A 22,496-nucleotide genomic window follows, 5' to 3' on the forward strand; every position below is an offset into this window, starting at 1 on the left:
AGATCAACGGAACAGGATAGAAAACCCAGAAACAAACTCACAGTTATATGGCCAAATAATCTTCAACAAAGATGGCAAGTGGGAAAAAGTCTCTTCAACAAATAGTGTTGGGAAATCTTGACAGGTACATGCAAAAGAATGAAACTGGACTACTATCCACACCAGACACAAAAATAAACTCGAAATGAATTAAGGACCTAAATGTGAGACCTGAAACCATAAAAATTCTAGAAGACAATACAGGCAGTACTGTAATTTGTCTGACATTGGTTGTAACAGTATTTTTCTAGATGTGTCTCCTGTGGCAAGGGAAACAAGCAAAAATAAACTATTGGGACTAAATCAAAATAAGCTTCTGCACAAGAAAGGAAACAGTCAACAAAACTAAAAGTCAACCTGCTTAATGGCAAAAATACTTGCAAATGACAGAAAGAAAGGATTTGTATCCAAAATCTGTCAAGAACCTTTAAAACACAACACCAGAAAAATGAGTAATCCATTTAAAGTGAGCAGAAGACATGACCAGACATTTCCCCAAGGAAGACCTACAAATGGCCAACAGACATATGAAATATTCTCATCCTCATTCATCATTAGAGAAATGCAAATGAAAAATACACCTTACCCCATCAGAATGGCTAAAACCAAAAACACAAGAAGCAACAAGTGTTGGAGAGGACATGGAGAAAAAGGAACCCTCTTGCACTGTTGGTGGGAATGCAAACTGGTACAGCCACTGTGGAAAACAGTATGGAGGTTCCTCAAAAAATTAAAAATGGAACTACCCTATGATCCACTTATTGTACTACTGGGTATTTACCCAAAGAATACAAAAGCAGTAATTCAAAAGGATATATATACTCCTTGGCACCAAAACAGACCCTCAGATCAATGGAACAGAATAGAGAACTCAGAAATGGACCCACAAGTGTATGGCCAACTAATCTTTGACAAAGCAGGAAAGAATATCCAATGGAGTAAAGACAATCTCTTCAGCAAGTGGTACTGGGAAAACTGGACAGCAACATGCAGAAGAGTGAACCTGGACCACTTTATTACACCATACACAAAAATAAACTCAAAATGGATGAAAGACCTAAACATAAGACAGGAAGCCATCAAAATCCTTGAGGAGAAAGCAGGCAAAAACCTCTTTGACTTTGCCTGTAGCCACTTCTTACTCAACACGTCTCCAGAGACAAGGGAAACAAAAGTAAAAATGAACTATTGGGACTTCCTCAAGATAAAAAGGTTCTGCACAGTGAAGGAAACTATCAGCAAAACTAAAAGGCAACCGAAGGAATGGGAGACGATAGTTGCAAATGACATATCAGATAAAGAGTTAGTATCCAAAATCTATAAAGAACTTATCAAACTCAACACCCCAAAAAACAAATAATCTGGTGAAGAAATGGGTAAAAGACATGAATAGACACTTCTTCAAAGAAGACATCCAGATGGCCAACAGACACATGAAAAAAATGCTCAACATCACTCATCATCAGGGAAATACAAGTCAAAACCACAATGAGATATCACCTCACACCTGTCAGAATGGCTAATGTTAACAACTCAAGCAACAACAGATGTTGGTGAGGATGTGGAGAAAGAAGATCTCTTTTGCACTGCTTGTGGGAATGCAAACTGGTGCATCTGGAAAACAGTGTGGAGGTTCCTCAAAAAATTAAAACTAGAACTACCCTATGACCCAGCAATTGCACTACTAAGTATTTATCCAAGGAATACAGGTATGCTGTTTCAAAGGGACACATGCACCCCAATGTTTATAGAAGCCCTATCAACAATAGCCAAAGTATGGAAAGAGCCCAAATGTCCATCAATGGATGAATGGATAAAGAAAAGGTGCTATATACATACAATGGAGTATTACTCAGCAATCAAAAGAATGAAATCTTGCCATTTGCAACTACGTGGATGGAACTGGAGGATATTATGCTAAGCGAAATTAGTCAGAGAAAGACAGATATCATATGACTTCACTCATGTGAGGACTTTAAGACACAACAGATGAACATAAGAGAAGGGAAGCAAAATACTATAAAATGGAGGGGGACAAAACATAAGAGACTCTTAAATATGGAGAACAGAGGGTCACTGGAGGGGTTGTGGGGGGGGGGATGGGCTAAATGGGTAAGGGGCATTAAGGAATCTACTCCTGAAATCATTATTGCACTATATACTAATTTTGATGTAAATTAAAAAAATAAAATTAAAAAAAAGGATATATACACTCTTATGTTTATTGCAGCATTATTTACAATAGCCAAATTATGGAAGCAGCCCAAGCATCCATCGAAAGATGAATGGATGAAGATGTGTACACACACGTGTGCGTGTGCACACACACACACACACATACACACAATGGAATATTATTCAGCCATAAAGAATGAAATCTTGCCATTTGCAACAACACAAACAGAGATAGAGAGTATAATGCTAAGTGAAGTAGTCAGTCAGAGAAAGACAAATACCATATAATTTCACTCATGTGGAATTTAAGAAAACAACCAAAGAGAAAAAAAGACATGCCAAAAAATAGACTTTTAACTATAAAGAACAAACAGGTGGGTTACCAGAGGGGAGGAGGGTGGGTGGATAGGTGGAGAGTAAGAATACACTCATCTTGATTATGAGCACTGAATAATACATAGATTTGTTGAATTAGTATATTATACATGTGAAAATAATATAACACTGTATGCTAACTATAATGGAATTAAAATTAAAAAAAAATAAAGCATGTTTCTTATAGATCAATCTTTATCCATTCTGGCAATCTTTGATATTTAATTGGAGTGTTTAGTCCATTTACATTTAATTTAATTTCTATTATGTTTGTATTTGTACATACCATTTTATCATTTGTTATTTATTTGAACTCTGTTTTCTGTTTTACTCTTCCTCCATTCATGCTTTCTTGTGGTTTGATAAGATATTAAAAATTTTTGATTTCAGTTCTTCTATTGGCTTTTTAACTATACCTTCTACATTTTTTTGGTGGTTGAACTAGTGATAAAAATATCCATTCCCAACTTTTCACAATGTGCTTAAAGTTAATAATGTAGCACTTCATGTAAAATGTAATTATCTTGTAATGAAATAGATTGTCCTAGTCTTACTTTAAGGAAATTAATGTTAGGAAAGCTAAGTGTAATATCTAAGATACCTAACTAATAACTATCCAATATCTAAATTTTGAAGATTAAACCAAATTTACATTCCCAGAATCAGTCCAACTTGGTTTTGGTCTGTATTTCTTTTTTATATTTCTGGGTTACATTTGTTAATATTTTAAGGGTTTTGCTTCTGTGTAAAAAAAATTGGCATGTAAATCTCCTGCATATAATATTCTTGTCATATTTTCTTATCAAAATCATGTTCAATTCATAAAATGAGTTGAGACCACTTCTTCCTTTCTAACACCTGGAAGAGTTTAAGACTGGCATTACATCTTTCTTAAGGATTGGTAGACTTTATTGGTGAAACCATTTGATCTTTAGTTTTCTTTGTGTAAGGTTTATAATTATGTATTTAGATTTCTTTAATAGTTTTATGAATATGTAAATTTTCTCTTTTTTCTTGTGTCAGTGTTGATAAGTTCTGTTCCTCCATTTTTTCTAAATTTTCAGTTGTTGGCATGACATTATTTACTATATCCTGTGTGTGTGTGTGTGTGTGTGTGTGTGTGTGTGTGTGTGGTGTTGTGTGTTTGCTTCTTCTCTTAGTTTTTACTTCTTTATTAATTTTCTAGGTCTTTTTAAATAAATTCTTTCATGGAATGATCATTTGGCTGTGTTGATCCTTTTATAATATATGCTTTTTTACTTATTGTGTTCATAATTGTTTTGTGTGTGTGTGTGTGTTATGTTTTCTGCATTTTTATAGATTTTTGAAGTAGATTCTTAGATACCTTATTAACAGCTTCTTTTTTTTCCTATTATAGACATTTATGTCCCTAAAACATGATTTTAGGTGTATTCAGCAAGTTTATTATGTAATTAATATGTAATTTAATATGTAATCTCAATTGTGAGATTAGAAGTAAATTCTACTTTAAATTTTATTTCTTCTTTGAAGTATATTTCTTCACAAATATTTGTGGATTTACTTCTTATACCTTTGTTATTTCTAGTTTCTTGCATCAAATAACATATTCTATATGATTTCTGTTGAAATGTGTTAGAGTATTCATATTTGCTCTATGATCTTGTATGATATTTTGGTAAATATTTCATTTATACTTTAGTTTTTTGCTTTTTTAGGTTAATTTAAATTTTTTCTAATTTTTTTTTAATTTTAGGGAGAGAGAGAGCATGCATAAGTGGGGTAGAAGAGCAGAGGGAGAGAGAGAATTTTAAGCATGCTCCATGCTCAGTGCAGGGCCTGATGCAGGACTTGATCTCACAACCCTGGGATCATGATCTGAGCTGATTAAGAGTAAGATGCTCAACCAACTGAGCCACCCAGGTGTCCCTTTTAATTTTTTATTTTTAGAGAGAGAGAGAGCTTAAGCAGGGGAGAGGCACAGAGGGAGAGAGAGAGAGAGGGGGAGAGAGAGAGAGAGAGAGAGAGAGAGGCGGAGAGAATCTTAAGCAGGCTCCACACTCAGTACAGAGCTTGATGCGGGGCTCGATCCCATAACCCTGGAATCATGACATGAGCCTAAATCAAGAGTCAGATGCTTAACTGACTGAACCACCCAGGCATTTCTTTTTATTTTTATTCATTTATTTTTTTTAGAGAGAGAATAATGTGTGCTTTAAATGAAACTGTGTTTTGCAATTGTGTACAGTATTTGATCAGATGTTCATTAGGTCAAATTTGCTAACCATCTTTCTCAAATATTCTGTATCTTTACTGATTACTTTGTTTGTTCTTATGGAGTTATTTCAAAATCTACCATTGTGCTTGTGGATTTGTCTACTCGTTTCAGTAAATTTTTCTTTTGTTTAACAATTTACACTTCTTAGATCTTCCAAGTGAATTAAAATTTTAAATCAATATCAAAGCTTGAAGTGTGTCCTTTTAATTTAGTGATGTTTTTGCCTTAGAGTCTGTTAATACAGCTGTATCAGCTTGCTTTCGGTTTTTATTCACATGGTCCTTTTTAATTTTTATACTTACAACTTCATCCCTTGTTTTAAATGTTTTTGTGTAAATGGCTTGTATATTTTATGGATCTGACAATCTTTGTCTTTTAATTGGAACACTTAGTCCTTCCATGTAATGTGCTTTCAATATATTTGGATTTAAGCCTACTATTTTACTATTGCTTTTTATTTGTTGCATTCTACCTATGTTTATTTGCATCCTCTTTTTTGCCCCCTTATGGGTAGATTTTTTTAAGTTTATTTATTTATTTTAGAAGACAGGCAGAGAGCATGAGCATGGGTGGGACAGAGAGAGAGGGAGAGAAAAACTCCCAAGCATGACCATGCTCATGAACCATGAGATCATGACCTGAACCAAGATCAAGAGTCAATGCCTAACCAACTGAGCCACCCAGGTGCCCCTTGAATAGATTATTTCATATTATTCTGTTATTTCTCGCTTAATAGGTTAGTACTTATACATTGATGTTTTCCTTCTAGAGATTATAAGACATGTTTCACTAATCAAAATCTAATATAAATTAGTATTTATTATTTCCTCCTGGACAGCATAAGTACCTCAGAATATTATAACTTCATCGGACCCTTTCTGACTCATATACATTTGTTGTCATATGTTTCAATACTTTTATTTCAAGAAGACATTTTAGTTTTGTTTAATAATATCAAAATATATTTATATTTTCTATGTATTTACCATTTTTGTTGCTCTTAATTTTTTCTTGCATCACTGAATGTCTACATAGGATAATTTTCCTTGTGCCTGAAAACATCCTTTAGTTATTTTCCTTAGTGTGACTCTTTTGATTAGAAATTTGTTCAGGTTTTGTTGTCTGAAAATATCTTCATCTTTATTCTTGAACGATATCTTCACTGGGTATAAAAATACGTTGTTTTATTTTCTTTACTATTTTGAAAATATCTATCATACAGTGCCTTTCATTTTTTTTTTTCTGGAAGGTCAGCTGCTTTGTCCAATTTTTGCTTTTTTGGTAGATAATCTATTGTGTTTTTCCTCTTGCTACCTTTTTTTAAATTTAAATTTTAGGTAACATACAGTGCAATATTGGTTTCAGGAGTAGAATTCAGTGATTTATCACTTATGTACAACGCCCAGTGCTCATCACATTCAGTGCCCTCCTTAATACCCATCACCCATCTAGGCCATCTTCCACCCTCCTCCCTCCATCAACCCTGTTTGTTCTGTATTCTTAAGTGACTCTTGTGTTTGTTTCCCTGTCTCCTGTTACCCCCCTTCCCATATGTTCATCTGTTTTGTTTCTTAAATTCCACATATGAGTGAAATCAAATGGTATTTGTCTTTCTCTTATTGACTTATTTTGCTTAGTATAATACGTTCTAGCTCCATCCACGTCATTGCAACTGGGAAGATTTCATTCTTTTTGATGGCTGAGTAATATTCCATTGCATATTTATACCATATCTTTATCCATTCATCAGTCAGTGGACATTTGGGCTCTCTCTATACTTTTGCTCTTGTTCATAGTGCTGCTATAAACATCGGGGTGCTCATACCCCTTCAAATCTGTATCTTTGTGTTGTTTGGATAAATACCTAATAGTGTACTTCCTGGATCATGGGGTAGTTCTATTTTTAGTTTTTTGAGGAGTTTCCATAGTGTTATCTGGAGTGGTTGCACAAGTTTGCATTCCCACCAACAATGCAAGAAGGTTCCCCTTTCTCTGCATCCTTGCCAACACCTGTTGCTTCTTGTGTTGTTAGTTTTAGTCATGACAGGTGTGAGGTGGTATCTTGTTGTGGTTTTGATTTATATTTTCCTGATGATGAGTGATGTTGAGCATCTTTTCATGTGTCTGTTAGCCACCCGGATGTCTTCTTTGGAAAAATGTCTATTCATTTCTTCTGCCCGTTTCTTAATGGGGTTGTTTGTATTTTGGGTGTTGAGTTTGATAAGTTCTTTATAGATTTTGGATGCTAACCGTTTATTAGATATCTTGTTTGCAAATATCGTCTCCCATTCCATAGGCTGCCTTTTAGTTTTATTGATTGTTTCCTTTGCTGTGCAGAAGCCTTTTATCTTGATGAATTCCTGATAGTTCATGTTTGCTTTTGTTTCCCTTGCCTTTGGTGATGTGTCTAGTAAGGAGTTGCTGCAGCGAAGGTCAAAGTGGTGGTTGCCTGTGTTGTCCTCTAGAAGTTTCATGGTTTCCTGTCTCACGTTTGGATCTTTCATCCATTCTGATTTTTTTGTGTGTATGGTATAAGAAAGTGGTCCAGTTTCTTTCTTCTACATGTTTGCCATCCAGTTTTCCCAAAGCCATTTGTTGAAGAGACTGTCTTTTTTCCATTGAATATTCTTTCCTGCTTTCCTGTTGAAGATTAGTTGACTATATAGTTGTGGGTCCATTTCTAGGTTTTCTATTCTGTTCTCTTGATCTGTGTGTTTTGTGCCAGTACCATTCTGTCTTGATGACTGCAGCTTTGTAATATAGCTTGAAATCCTCAATTGTGATGTCTCCAGTTTTGTTTTTCTTTTTTCAAGGTTGCTTTGGCTAACTTGGGTCTTTTGTGGTTCCATACAAATTTTAAGATTGTTTGTTCTAGCTCTGTGAAAAATGCTGGTGGTATTTTGATAGGGATTGCATTAAATGTATAGATTGCTTTCAGTACTATAGAAATTTTAACAAAGTTTGTCCAATCCATGAGCATGGAATGCTTTTTCATTTACTGGTGTATTCTTCAATTTCTTTCATAAGTGTTCTATAGTTTTTGGATCTTTTACCTCTTTAGTTTTATTCCTAGATATCTGATTGATTTTGGTACAATTGCAAATGGGATTGATTTCTTGAATTCTTTTTTTGCTGCTTCGTTATTTGTGTATAGACATGCGGCAGATTTCTGCATGTTGATTTTATATACTGCAACTTTGCTGAACTCATGTATTAGTTCTAGCAGTTTGTTTTTGGAGTCTTTGGGGTTTTCTACATAAAATATCATGTCATCTGCAAACAGTGAAAGTTTGACTTTTTTCTTGTCAATATGGATGGCTTTTCTTTCTTTTTGTCAGATTGCTGAGGCTAAGACTTCCAGTACTATGTTAAATAGTAATGGTGAGAATAGACATCCTTGTCTTGTTCCTGACTATAGAAGGGAAGACTCGCAGTTTTCCCCACTGAGGATGATGTTGACTGTGGGGTTTTCATCTGTGGTCTTTATGATGTTGATGTGTGTTCCATCTATCCTTTGTATGATGAGGGTTTTCATCAAGAATGGATGCTGTATTTCGTCAAATGATTTTTCTGTATCTGTTGACAGGATCATATAGTTTTTATTCTTTCTTTTATTAGTGTGGTATATCATGTTGATTAATTTGTGAATATTGAACCAGCCCTGAAGCCTGGTAATAAATCCCACTTGATCGTGGTGAATAATTCTTCTAATATACTGTTGAATTCAATTTGCTAGTATTTTTTTTTAATTTTTTAAGTTAAAAAATGTTTTATGTTTATTTATTTTGAGAGAGACAGAGAGAGCGAGAGAGCGTGAGCAGGGCAGGGGCAGAGAGGAGAGAGAGAATCTAAAGCAGGATCCGCACTGTCAGCACAAAGCCTGATGTGGGGGCTCTGTCAGTGCAGAGCCTGACATGGAGCTCAATCCCATGAACCGAGAGATCATGACCTGAGCCAAAATCAGGAGTCAGACACTGAACTGACTGAGCCATCCAGGTGCCCCTTGATTTGCTAGCAGTAATTGAGAATTTTTGCATCCATGTTCATCAGAGATATTGACTTGTAATTTTCCTTTTCAGAGGGATCTTTGTCTGGTTTTGGAATTAAGGTAATGTTGGCTTCATAGAAGGAGTTTGGAAGTTTTCCTTCCATTTCTATTTTTTGGAACAGTTAGAAAAGAATAGGTATTAACTGTTCTTTAAGTGTGTGATAGAATTCCCCTGAGAAGCCATCTAGCCCAGGACTCTTGTTTGTTGGGAGGTTTTTGATTACTGATTCAATTTCTTTGCTGGTTTTCTTCCTGTTTTAGTTTTGGTAGTTGTGAGTTTCTAGGGATTTTTCCATTTCTTCCGGATTGCCCAGTCTGTTGACATATAATTTTTCATAGTATTCTCTTATAATTGCTTGTATTTCTGTGATGTTGTGATCTCTCCTTTTTCATTCATTATTTTATCTGTTTGGGTCCTTTCTCTTTTCTTTTTGATAAGTCTGGATCTGGGGTTATCAATTTTATTCTTTCAAAGAACCAGCTCTTAGTTTTGTTGCTCTGTTCTGTTTTTTGTTTGTTTCTATATCATTTATTTTTGCTCTAATCTTTATTATTTCCCTTCTTCTGCTGGCTTTAGGCTTTATTTGCTGTTCCTTTTCTAGCTCTCTTACGTGTAAGGTTAGGTCGTGTATTTGAAACCTTTATGGCTTCTTGAGATAGGCCTTAATTGCAATATGCCTTTGCTGCATCAAAAAGGGTTTGGACTATCATGTTTTCATTTTCATTTGCTTCTGTATATATTTTTTTTCTTTTTTAATATACTGGTTAACTCATTCATTCTTGGGTCAGATGTTCTTTAACTTCCATGTATTTTAGAGCTTTCCACATTTGTAGTTGACTAAGTTTGATAGCATTGTGATCTGAAAATATGCATGGTAAGATCTTGGTCTTCTTGTACTTTTTAAGGGCTGATTTGTGACCCAGTATGTGGTCTGCTCTGGAGAATGTTCCTTGTGCACTCAAAAAGGATGTGTATTCTGCTGCTTTAGGATGAAATCTTCTGAATATATCTGCTAACTCCATCTGGTCCAGTGTGTCATTCAAAGCTGTTGTTTCTTTGTTGGTTTTCTGCTTAGATGATCTGTCCATTGCTGTTAAGTAGTGTGTTAAAGTCTCCTACTATCAGTGTATTATTTTCAATGAGTTTGTTTATGTGTTATTAATTGATTTATATATTTGTGTGCATAAATATTTGGGGGGCATAAATATTTACAATTGTTAGATCTTCTTGGTGGATAGACCCCTTAATTATGATATAATGCTCTTCTTCATCTCTTGTTACAGTCTTTATTTTAAAATCTGGTCTCTCATGTAAGTATGGCTACTCCAACTTTCTTTTGACATCCATGCATGATAGATGGTTCCCCTCATTTTTTATCTGCAGGTGTCTTTAGGTCTTTAGTGAGTCTCTTGTAGGCAGCATATAGTCAGATCTTTATTTTTTATCCATACCCTGTGTCTTTTGATCAGAGCATTTAGTCCATTTATATTCAGAGTGATTATTGAAAGATATGAACTTAGTGCCATTGTGCTATCTGTTAAGTTGGTGTTTCTGGTGATGCCCTCTGGTTCTTTCTAGCCTTTGTTGTTGCTTTTTGTCTTTTTTTTTTTTCCCCTCCACTCAGAGTCCCCCATGAAATTTCTTACAGGGCTGGTTTAGTGGTCATGAACTCCTTTAGTTTTTGTTTGTTTGGGAAACTCTTTATCTCTCCTTTTATTCTGCATGAGAGCCTTGTTGGGTAAAGAATTCTTGTCTGCAGGGTGCCTGGGGTGGCTCAGTCAGTTAAGCACTCAGGTCATGATCTCACAGTTGGTGAGATTGAGCCCCACATTGGGCTCTGCCCAGAGCCTGCTTGGGATATTCTCTTTCTCTCTTCCCCCACCTAGGCTCCTTCCTTGCTCATACATGCTCTCCTCCCTCAAAATAAATGAATAAACTTAAAAAAAAAAGTAAAAATAGAAAAAATAAAAATAAGTAAAAGGAATAGAAAAAACTGAGAATAAATGAATAAATAATAATAAAAAATAAAGGATAAAAGTAAACAGGAAGCTAGATCCTATTTCCCCTAGAACTGAAGCTTTGTAGCACTCTATGATTAGTAGACTTGGTGCAAACAAGTGCGGGCCTTCTGGGGGAGGAGCCTGCTGTGCTGATTCTCAGGCTGACTTGTTGCAATACAAATGTGCCTCAGGGCGCAAGGGGACAGCACTTGGTGAAGTGGCTCTGACCTTCACCAGGTGGCGCTGTTTTGTTCACTGAAGGCTTTCAGTGCTGAGGGGCGGGATGTATATGGTGGTGTCCCAGTCTCTAGCCCTGGAGCTGAAAATCATGCCCCCTCCTTCAGGGAATGCTCACAGAAGAGCAGTCATTCACCCCCCTTGTGTACCTGGTTTCCAGCAGAACCCTGCGTTCACCCTGCCACCCATGTCTGAGGGTTGTTGTTTTTTTGTTTTGTTTTTGTTTTTATCTCAGGAGTCTCAAAACTCCAAATTTTAGGGAATCCCATGGTGCAGACCCACACTGTTCCTCTGGGGGAGAGTCTCAGCGAGCTTTTGCTGGCCTATGTGAGGAAAGTGGTTGCATGACCCTATAGTACTTCAACGTTTATGACAAAACAGAGCCAAAAGCTGTCACCCCTGCTTGCTGCCCTCAGCCTGAGTCCCCACTCCTATGCCTAGAAAAAGTGCAGTACATTGGTGCCACTCATTCTTCCTGCGACCCAGGGGATCCTAAGACCACACTGTCACATCTGGGATTCTGCCCAGCTTCACCACCTGAGCACCTTTAAGCCAGGCACATCCCCCATTATAACGTACTTCTAAAATTTCAGATTTTGTGTTCTGCTGCTTATAATACTTTGTGGTAGCCTCCGTAAGCGGCCTCCCTCCCTGCTGCTGTACCTGAAGCTGTCTCCTCCATATCAACTCTCCACACCTCCTACCTTCCAGAAGGTGGTCACTTTTGTATTTGTAGACTTGCAGTTTTTGTTCTCTCAGACCTCTGATTGACTTCTTGGGTATTCAGAATGATATATAATAACTGTCTAGCTATGTTGGAGGGACAGGACAAGCTTAGGGTTTCTCTACGCCTCTGCCAGCTTAACTCCTGTCCCCCTCTCTTGTTTTTTTTTTTTGTTTTTTTTTTTTTTTGTCTCAAGTTTTGGCCAGGTTTTCTATGAAACACCTACTTGTGGATTGCTTGTCTGTTTATTTATTTATTTATTACTTGTTTATTGGTTTAATGTTCTTCGTGGATCTAGAATATATGGCTTAATGTTTTCTAAATCAGTTTTTAGAAGTTTTCAGCCTTTATCTCTTCAACTACTTCTCTTACACCATTTTTTTCTTCTGTCATTTGGGATTGAGATTATAGGTAATCATACTCATGTTAAAAACACCTTTCTGGGTTTTTTCCTAATTTTCTGAAAATTTTTTCTTTAGGTTTTAATATTTATATAATTTATCTTTCTAAAGTAATGATTAATTCTTTTCTCCCATATGGATACCTCAAATACTTTCCCCCAACTTTTTTTTTAATGTTTATTTTATTTTTTATTTTTATTTATTTATTTTTTTAATGTTTATTTTATTTTTGAGAGAGAGCATGTGAGCAGGGGAGGGACAGAGAGGGGGGGAACAGAGGACCTGAAGCGGGCTCTGGGCTGACAGCAGCAAGCCCAATGTGGGGCTCAAACTCATGAACCATGAGATCATGAGATCATGACCTGACAAAGTCCTACGCTCAACTGACTGAGCCATCCAGGTGCCCCTCCCCCCCAATCTTTACTACAACTCTGCAAATATTTATTTTTGCTATTTTCAAGTATTTTTACAGTTATTCTAAGAGGTTAACCATCTTGCCCAAGTTTACATAGCTGCCAGGCAACTAATGCTAAAATCTGAACCAACGTCCAGTTGATTAAATGTTTCTTGCTCTTCATTATGAGGATTATATTTCTTTTATAATGTCTCTTTGTCTCTCTTACTTGATATTTGGAGAATAGCTGTTATTCAAAGTGGTGTGTCTATGAGTGAATTGTCTTAGTCTATCCTGAAATAACATTCTATCATTCCATCTATACTTATTAGATAAACAGAAGTGCACAACTTTATGAGCCAAATATTACTCCCTTAAGGGCTTTGTTTTCTACAGGGAAAAAGAATATATATAGTTCATTCTAATAGGATATATGAAGAGCTAGTTTCCATGGAGAGAAACAAATAAGGTAATGTCCTGACTGATGAGATCAAGGAAGAATTCATTGAGTAGCTAGAACTTATGGTGGAAGAGACAGCAACGTGAAAATTCTTTTATACTATATTGAAGGGTAATGTGTACTGTACATTTAGTTGTTGATATATATAAAGAAAACCAATACTAGTATTTCATGTTGTTTTTCCCTGTAACAAATCTATTTGTACATACTCAAATTGTCACTAATTGGGTAGTTAATCATGTAAGCCATGAAATTTGTCCATCTTGAAACGTTTACCCAGTAATTGAAACGTTGGTTTGTTTTTTTTTTTTCTCCCAGGTTATTTCATTTTTGGCTGCAGTATTGCATAAAAAGGGAACTCGTGAGGATATTGAAAACAACATGCCAGAGTTTTTACTAAGAAGTATGAAAAAGGAAACCCCTTCTATAGCAAAAAAGGTAAGATGTTTAGAAGCATACATCTATTGAAGCTGGTATTAGAAAAGTATATAGAAACTTATAAACATCACACATTATAGTATAAATTTAAAACATAGAATCTAAAGACATTGTTAAAATACTTGTTTTATAGGCCTAATTCTTGAAGGATTATCAATTTCATCCTCAAATTAAGTATGATTGACTCTCAAAATGGGAAAGTACAATTTTAGCTTAAATTGTTTTAGAGGGTTTCAGTCTTTTCCTTGGCTGGATTTACAGGACTTACTTTCATTAATTTGTTAAATTTCCATTGTTGTGTATGTTAAGTTCATTGAAGTCTATTATCCTGTTTTTTATTTATGGGAGAATGAAAGGAAGACAGTTGTAGATGTTGCTAACAAAGGTATGTTAACTGGTAAAGTTGTTAGCAGAGTAATTACATCCTGAAAATATGTAACAAGTTCTTCCTATATCAGGACCATTGAAGTTGGAGTCAGAACAATTAAGGTCTTAACTTATCTTTGCCCATGTGACTATAAATGCTCTTCATAGCTGTACATCATCTTTCTCCTCTATAAATATATGTTTATAGATATCTCATATATGACTCATAAAAATAATATATTTCTAATAAAATAATGAAAGAAAAAGGTGTACTTTTGTGTCTGACTTTTATGTTCTCAGCACCAGGAAACTGGATAGAAATAAAGATGAAGTGATTTTATGAAATCTTTGTTATATTATGGTAATGAATCACTTTCTACAAGTTTTAAAACAGTCTCCTCCATAAGTCTTATATATACATAAGATTGTTGAGAAGACCAATTTACTCTTGTCTATCAGTGGGGCAATTTTGTGCAAAATTTTGAGAAGTAATGGCTTATGGTATTATTATTACTTTAAATTTTTTATTATTTTTAATATTATAAATACATCCTATGTCAAATTTAATTTCTTTTTTTAAAACATATTCTTGATGTGTTTTAAATCTTCTAGAGTTCAAGTCCTGTTTTTAGTTGTTATTTGATTCTAAATATCCGTGCAGTGGGGCGCCTGGGTGGCGCAGTCGGTTGAGCGTCCGACTTCAGCCAGGTCACGATCTCGCGGTCCGTGAGTTCGAGCCCCGCGTCAGGCTCTGGGCTGATGGCTCAGAGCCTGGAGCCTGTTTCCGATTCTGTGTCTCCCTTTCTCTCTGACCCTCCCCCGTTCATGCTCTGTCTCTCTCTGTCTCAAAAATAAATAAACGTTGAAAAAAAAAAAATTAAAAAAAAAATAAATAAATATCCGTGCAGAGTTTATGAATATCTTATGTCAGTTGTGATAATTAGCAGACAGAGTAAACAGCAGGGAAAAGTAATACTTTAAGTATTTAAAGATATTTATATGTAATGTGTATTTGTAATATATATTTATTTACATTTATATATTTATATAGGCACATATATATACACTGGTATTTTTCTATCTCCTTCAGTTCAATTCTTAATTATTTATTTTTCATCTTTCTTATATTCTAATAAATTTCATTAAAGCTGTAAATGTTTTTTTGAGTACTACTTTGGCTGCATTCCATAGTTTTTACTATGTAGTCTTTCAGTATTCTTTTCTAAATTATCTGTGACTCCAGTTATAGCTTTTACTCAAGTACTATTTAATGCAAAGTTTAGGGGCAGCTGTGTGACTCTGTTGGTTAAGTGTCCGACTTTGGCTCAGGTCATGATCTTGCCTGTGCACAGCCTGCTTGGGATTCTCTCTCTCCCGCTCTCTGCCCCTCCCCCACTCACACTTTTTCTCTCTCTCCCAAAATAAATAAATAAACTTAAAAAAAATAAAGCAAAGTGTAAAATTTCCAAGTAAATAGATATCATTGGGGAATGGAGAATGATGGGAGTATTTAGCCTCTATTGTTGATTTCTACTTTCTACTTTTGTTTTTGGGATAATAGGGTTGGTATTTTGTGTGTGTGTGGCTAAATCCATGGTCAAGTGTTTTTAATGCTGTGAATATTATGTAGTTTCACTTATTTTAAAATATTTGCTGGGGTGCCTGGGTGGCTCAGTCAGTTAAGTGCCCAACTTTGGCTCAGATCGTGATTTTGCAGTCTGTGAGTTCGAGCCCTGTGTTGGGCTTTGTGCTGACAGCTCAGAGCCTGGAGCCTGCTTCAGATTCTGTGTCTCCCTCTCTCTCTCTGCCCTTCCCCTACTCAAGCCCTGTCTCTTTCAAAAATAAATAAACATTAATTTTTTTTAATTTTAAATGTTTGCTAGTATTTTGTGCATTCTTTGTTATTATGGCCACATAGTTATAAATATTTCGATCAGGCTTGTTAATTGTATTGTTAAAATTAATGCTTTTCTTTTTTAAATCTATTTGAGCAATTAGATCCTGAGAGAAATGGATTAAATTTCCACTATATCTTTTAGCTTTCTCATTTTTTCTTGCATTTGTATCAGTTTTTTGCTTGTTTAACAACTTTATTATTTGTTTCAAAAATTTTGTGTACTTTTACATTGCTGTCATACTGGATTGATAGTTTATCTGTGTGTAGAATTCTAAATTAAGGATTTTCTCTTAAAACTTGACCAAAATAATTTTATTTTCTTTTGTCACTCCTTGTCATAGATGAGGATTCAATACTGAATTGACTTTTTCCTTGGAAAGGAAATTTTCTTTTTGTTTTCAAGTATATAGGACTTTTTATTCAACCTTGAAATTCAGATATTTCCTTAGCCCGAACACTCACTATGAATTTTGAAGATGTTCTCCTGCTTTGGAAAAATATACACAGTACTTTATGTAGGGGAAGCAGAGTGCTGCTTCTCTGGAGCAGATGATTGGCATAATTGTTTCTCCTTTAATAAATTACTCTGCTATTTCTTTACATTGTTTTCTTAATTTCTTTTTTTCAGTAATTTATTACTAATGTATATAAACACAAGTGATTTTTGGGTATTGATTTTGTGTCCTGCATATTTACTGAACTGATTTTACTGCGTTCTAAGTGGTTGTTTGTTGTTGTTGTTGTTGTTTGTTTTTGTCATCTTAGGATGTACTACGTGTAATGTCATCTGCAAACACACATTTTACTTCTTTCTTTACAATTTGAATGCCTTTTGTTTATTTTTCTTGCCTAATTGCTCTGGCTAGGACTTCTAGAAATATGTTGAATAAACTGGGCAAGAATAGGCATTGCATGTCATCTGTAAGCGATGAATTACAGGAATCTACCCCCAAAACCAAGAACTGAATACACTTTATACTGTATACACTTTATGAATATACTTTATATTGTATACACTTTATGTTAGCCAACTTGACAATAAATTACGTAAAAAAAAAAAAAAAAAAAGAAGAGGCATCTTTGTCTTGTTACTGATCTTAAGAGGAAAAGTATTCAGCTTTTCACTGTTGAGCATGATGATAACTGTGGGCTTGTCATATATAGGCTTTTTGTTTTGTTTTGTTTTGTTTTGAGAGAGAGTGCAAGTGAGTGAGGGGAAGAGAGAGATGGGGAGAGAGAGAGAGGGAAGTGGGGCTCACCTGGAGCTCATACCCAAAGTGGGACTTGAGTTCACCCAAAGTGGGGCTCGAGCTCATCTGAAGCAGGGCTGGGGCTCACTCGATATAGGATTCGAAATCACAAACTGTGAGATCATGACCTGAGCCGAAGTTAGATGCTTAATGACTGAGCCACCGAGGTACCCACATGGTCTTTATTTTGTTAAGGTATGTATTCTCTGTGTCCAATTTGTTGAGAGTTTTTATCATTAAAGGATGTTGAATTTTGTCAAATGCTTTTTTTTTGCAATTATTGAAATATGATTTTTATCCTTCATTTTGTTGATGTGATGTATCACATTTATTGATTTTCTTATGTTTGAACTATCAATGCATCTCAGAAACAAATCCCACTTTGATCATGGTGTATGGTCCTTTTAATGGACTGACAAATCTGTTTGTTTAATGTTTTGTTGAGGATTTTTACATCTATAATTTTCTTTTCTTGTGCTATCCTTGTCTTTGATAGCAGGATAACATTAGTCTTGAAAAATGAGTTTAGGATTGTTGAGAAGGATTGACATTACTTATTCAAATATTTGGTAGAATTTGCTAGTGATGCCATCTGGTCCTGGACTTTTCTATACTGGTAGGTTTTTGGTTATTGATTCAGTTTCTTTACTAGTAATTGATCTGTTCAGATTGTCTTTCTTCATGATTCAGTCTTGTTGGGTTATGTATTTCCAAGGAATGTATTCATTTCCTCTGGGTTACCTGTTTTGTGGTATATACCTGTGTAATTTTATATGATCCTTTGTATTTCTTTGTTATCAGTGATAAGGTCTCTTCTTTCATTTCTAATTTTGAGTGTTCTCTTTTTTCTTATTCTAGCTAAAGGTTTGCTAATTTTGTTTTTTTTTCAAAGAACCAGCTCTTAGTTTCACTGATCTTCTCTAGTGTTTTTTTAGTCTGTATTTCATTCATTTCCACTCTGACCTTTGTGGTTGCCTTCTACTAACTTTGGGCTCAATTTGCTTTTCTCTTTATAGTTTCTTGAGGTGTAAAGTTAGGTTGTTTAGTTGAGAATTTTCTTTTTTCTTAATGTAGAAAGTTTTCTTTTTAGAACTCCTTTTGCTGCATCCCAAAAGTTTTGATATGTGTTTCAATTTTTATTTGTCTTGATTTTTTTTATTTCCCTTTTGATTTCTTTGGTCCATTCATCATTCAGGAGCATACTGTTTAATCTCCACATTTGTGGATTTTTTAGTTTTCCTCTTGTCATTGATTTCTACTTTCATACCATTGTGGTCTGAAAATACTTTTGATATGATTTAAGACTTCTTTTGTGGCCTAACATCTTATCTATCCTGGAGAAAGTCCCATATGTGCTTGAGAAGAATATATATTATGCTCCTCTTAGGTGAAATGTTGTATATATGCCTCTTAGGTCCAATCTGGTGTAATGTATAGTTTAAGTCTGATGTTACCTTACTGATTTTCTCTCTGGATGATCTATCCATTGTTGAAAGTAGGGTGTTGAAGTCCCATATTATTATTATATTTCTGTCATTTTCTCTCTTCCTATCTGTTATTTGCTTTATATAGTTAGATGTTCTGATGTTGCATATAATATTTACAGTTGTTATATTCTGTTAATGAATTGACCCCTTTATTATAATCTGATGATCTTTGTCTCTTGTTACAGTGTTTGGCTTGAAGTCTATTTTTTAGGAAAATTCACTTTGTGTTTTTTGGGGAAGTTTTCTCTTACATAGTATAGGATGGATTCCTCAGTTCTTTAAGTATGGCAGTTTTCGTATCCTCTTACACACTTCTGGTCCTCTGGCAGTGCCCCTTCGAAGCATTTTACACTATTATGGATTTATTTTTATATTTGTTCTTTTGTTTCAAGTGGCATCAATAAATACATGTGTTTAGTTGATCATGTGAACTGGAATTTCATAAAGTTTTTTTTTTTTCAACGTTTATTCATTTTTGGGACAGAGAGAGACAGCATGAACGGGGGAGGGGCAGAGAAAGAGGGAGACACAGAATCGGAAACAGGCTCCAGGCTCTGAGCCATCAGCCCAGAGCCTGACGCGGGGCTCGAACTCACGGACCGCGAGATCGTGACCTGGCTTAAGTCGGACGCCTAACCGACCGCGCCACCCAGGCGCCCCTCATAAAGCTTTTAATGGGATTGCCAATGACATCCTAAAGTATTCCCCAGAAGTGAATTCAAATACTATAATTTTGTGTGATGAAATTCTTAAAAGATAAATTTGTATTGGTCCACTTAAAATTTTGTGCATTTTTAGGGGTGCCTGGGTAGCTGAGTTGCTTAAGTATTTGACTCTTGGTTTCAGCTCAGGTCATGATCTCACTGTTTGTGAGTTCGAGCCCCGCGTCAGGCTCTGCACTTGTAGTGCAGAGCCTTCTTGGGATTCTTTCTCCCTGTCCCTCCCCCACTCATGTGCTCTGTCTCTCTCTCTCAAATATAAATAAATAAACTTAAAAAAAAAAAATAAAATCTTGTGCATTTTTAAAAGATGGGCTAGGGGCGCCTGGGTGGCGCAGTCGGTTAAGCGTCCGACTTCAGCCAGGTCACGATCTCGCGGTCCGTGGGTTTGAGCCCCGCGTCGGGTTCTGGGCTGATGGCTCAGAGCCTGGAGCCTGTTTCCGATTCTGTGTCTCCCTCTCTCTCTGCCCCTCCCCCGTTCATGCTCTGTCTCTCTCTGTCCCAAAAATAAATAAACGTTGAAAAAAAAAATTAAAAAAAAAAAAAAAGATTCTCTTAAAAAAAAAATAAAAAATAAAAAAATAAAAGATGGGCTATGAAATAGCTAGAGAAAAAATAAATTACTTTATATTTATTATGCTAATGCAAGAATTGCAATGGAATCCTGAAAAATTAATGTTGGAACTCCTTGCAAAAAATCCTTTAATGAATTAAATGCAACAAATTAAGGAGTGGTAGATTTGAGGTATGTGTGTGTGATATGATACATCTCATATACATTTTGAAACTTTTCAAGTGTGCATAAGTCATCTAGGAATGCATGAAATAAATAAATGCTTTGTGCCAAGAGCAAATTCCTAAATGAAAAGACACAAAGTATGCATTTCAAATATTAATTCTTGGAATGATTCTTTAGATTTAGGCTATTAGGATTGGAATTCAGTCTTTAAGAAAATGAATCAAGGTAAATTAATTTTAAAATATTATATGATAAAACTTCAGAGAATCTATGAAAATTCATAATCAGTATTAACGCAGAGAATTTTTCTAATAATCACAGTATGAGAAGCAGTTTCAATGGTGACTGAACAAAAAATAAGTTTCCAGCATTTGCTACACACTATTTCTTTAGTTTCTGATGTATACCAAGATAATCCTCTTGGTATTCATGAGAAAATAAAGATATATGCTACTGTGAAAATCTTCATGCACATGTCTTGCCATCATACCCATATAAATTCTTGGTACTGGAATCACACAATCTGTGATACTGAAATTAAGTATTTACATATTATATTTTGATAGCTAGAGTCAAATAGCCTTTCAAAAGCTTGTTTTAGTTTGTATTCTTACCGATAGTGTATCATTTTGGAAAACAGAATCACTTTGGAAAATCACTTTGGAAAACAGAATAGTGTCTATTTCCCACCTTTTTATTTATCCAAGGGATTTATGTTTGTTACATAAATTATGTCAGAGATTTAGAAAAATTATATCTTGCTTTGATTTCTATTCTTTTAATTATGAGTGAAGTCGAGTATCTTTTCAGAATCTTAAAAGACATTTTTAATAGTTTTTAAAAAAATCAAGTTCTAGTTTTAATCATATTTCTTAATAGTCCTTAATCATATGTTCTACAAACTAATCTTTTGTCCATTATATATTCTGTAAATATTTCTTTCTTGCTTTTTCAGAGTCAGCTTTTGACTTGTTGGTTGCATTTAAAAAAAAAAATTGGGTAGTTAAATATATTTATCTTTATAGCTTCTGGGTTTTATGCCTGCCTAGAAGTCTTTTGTACCTAAGATTGTAAGTTCACCCACGATTCTTTTGTAATGTATATGATTTTATTTTATACCTTTACATCTTTGTGTAAGCTTGAATTTATGTTGCTATAATGACTAATCTATTAATTCAGCTTTATTTTTTTTTCAGATGGCTAGCCAATTATTTTAACTGTCATTTATTGCATAAGCCCTCTTTTTCACAATGATTTGAAGGGTCACTTTTGAGTAAAACAACACCATATTTGTGGGTATATTTCTAGATATATTGTTTTGTCCTATTGATTTATTTGCTCCTTTCTCTTTCAGTGCTAAACAGTTTTGACTTTTTTGGGTTTATAATATGTTTTAATGTTTGGTAAGACTAGTTTATCTTCAAATTTTCTCAACTTTCTCTTAAAAACCTATTGATATTTTAGGTAATATTTCTGAATTTATTGATTGATGTAGGGAGAGTGAACATCTTTACACTGTAAATACTGCATATCCTAGAGTAGTTGTATCATTTGCTTAAGTTTTATTTTATGCCCCTCAGAGTTTCTAGCTTTCTTTGTATGACCTTGTTTATTGTTCATTAAGTTTAACTGGGTATTCTTTCTTTTTGGTTGCTATTTCAAATGGAATTTTTAAAATTTTATATTCTAATTGGTCATGTTTATATATATACACACACATATATATATGTATATATAAACATATGTGTGTGTGTGTGTGTGTGTGTGTGTGTGTGTGTGTGTATATATATGTTAAAGCCACATGCTTTATCAGGCTTTTTTTTTTTTTGAAGTATTATTGATGTATTAGTTCCAGGTATGCAGCATAATGATTGCAAAATGATCACCACAGTAAATAAGTCTAGTTTAGTTAACATTTGTCACCATACATAGTTAGAAATTTTTTTTTATTTTTTTTCTTGTGAGGAGGACTTTTAAAATCTGTATTAGCAACTTTAAAACATGTAATACAGTATTATTAACTACAGTCATCATGGCATATATTACATCTTCATGACTTACTCATTTTATAACTGGATACTTGTACTTTTGACCCCATTCACCTGTTTTGCATACCACCCCCTCACCCCAGCGACCACCGATTTGTTCTCTGTATCTATGAGCTTGATTTGTTGGTTTGTTTTATTTTGTAGGCTCCACATATAAGTGAAATCAAATGCTATTTCTCTTTCGAGGTCTGACTTGTTTCACTTAGCGTAATGCCCTCAAGGTCCATCCAGGTTATCACAAATGACAGAATTCCATTCTTTTTAATGGCGAAATAGTATTCTACATGTATATATGTATGTATATGTGTGTGTGTGTGTGTGATATGTGAGATATATAGATATATATATATATATATACACATATATATGATACATATATATGTGATGTGTGATATATATGTGATATATGAGCTTGATTTTTGGTTTGTTTTATTTTGTAGA

The 22,496-nt window shown here is 34.6% G+C and overlaps 1 protein-coding gene across 4 annotated transcripts in view; it reads left to right on the forward strand.

Annotated features, from left to right (window-relative positions):
• Positions 1 to 22,496, forward strand: part of ERCC6L2 (ERCC excision repair 6 like 2) — a 137,576-nt gene that overhangs the window by 25,116 nt on the left and 89,964 nt on the right. For all 4 annotated transcript variants that reach the window (XM_045470057.1, XM_045470058.1, XM_045470056.1 and 1 more), the window contains exon 3: positions 13,430 to 13,549. In XM_045470057.1, the coding sequence (XP_045326013.1) occupies positions 13,430 to 13,549 (120 nt within the window). The remainder of the gene's footprint in view (positions 1 to 13,429; positions 13,550 to 22,496) is intronic.

Source organism: Leopardus geoffroyi, chromosome D4 (assembly GCF_018350155.1).
Source record: "Leopardus geoffroyi isolate Oge1 chromosome D4, O.geoffroyi_Oge1_pat1.0, whole genome shotgun sequence".
Lineage (NCBI taxonomy): Eukaryota > Metazoa > Chordata > Mammalia > Carnivora > Felidae > Leopardus > Leopardus geoffroyi.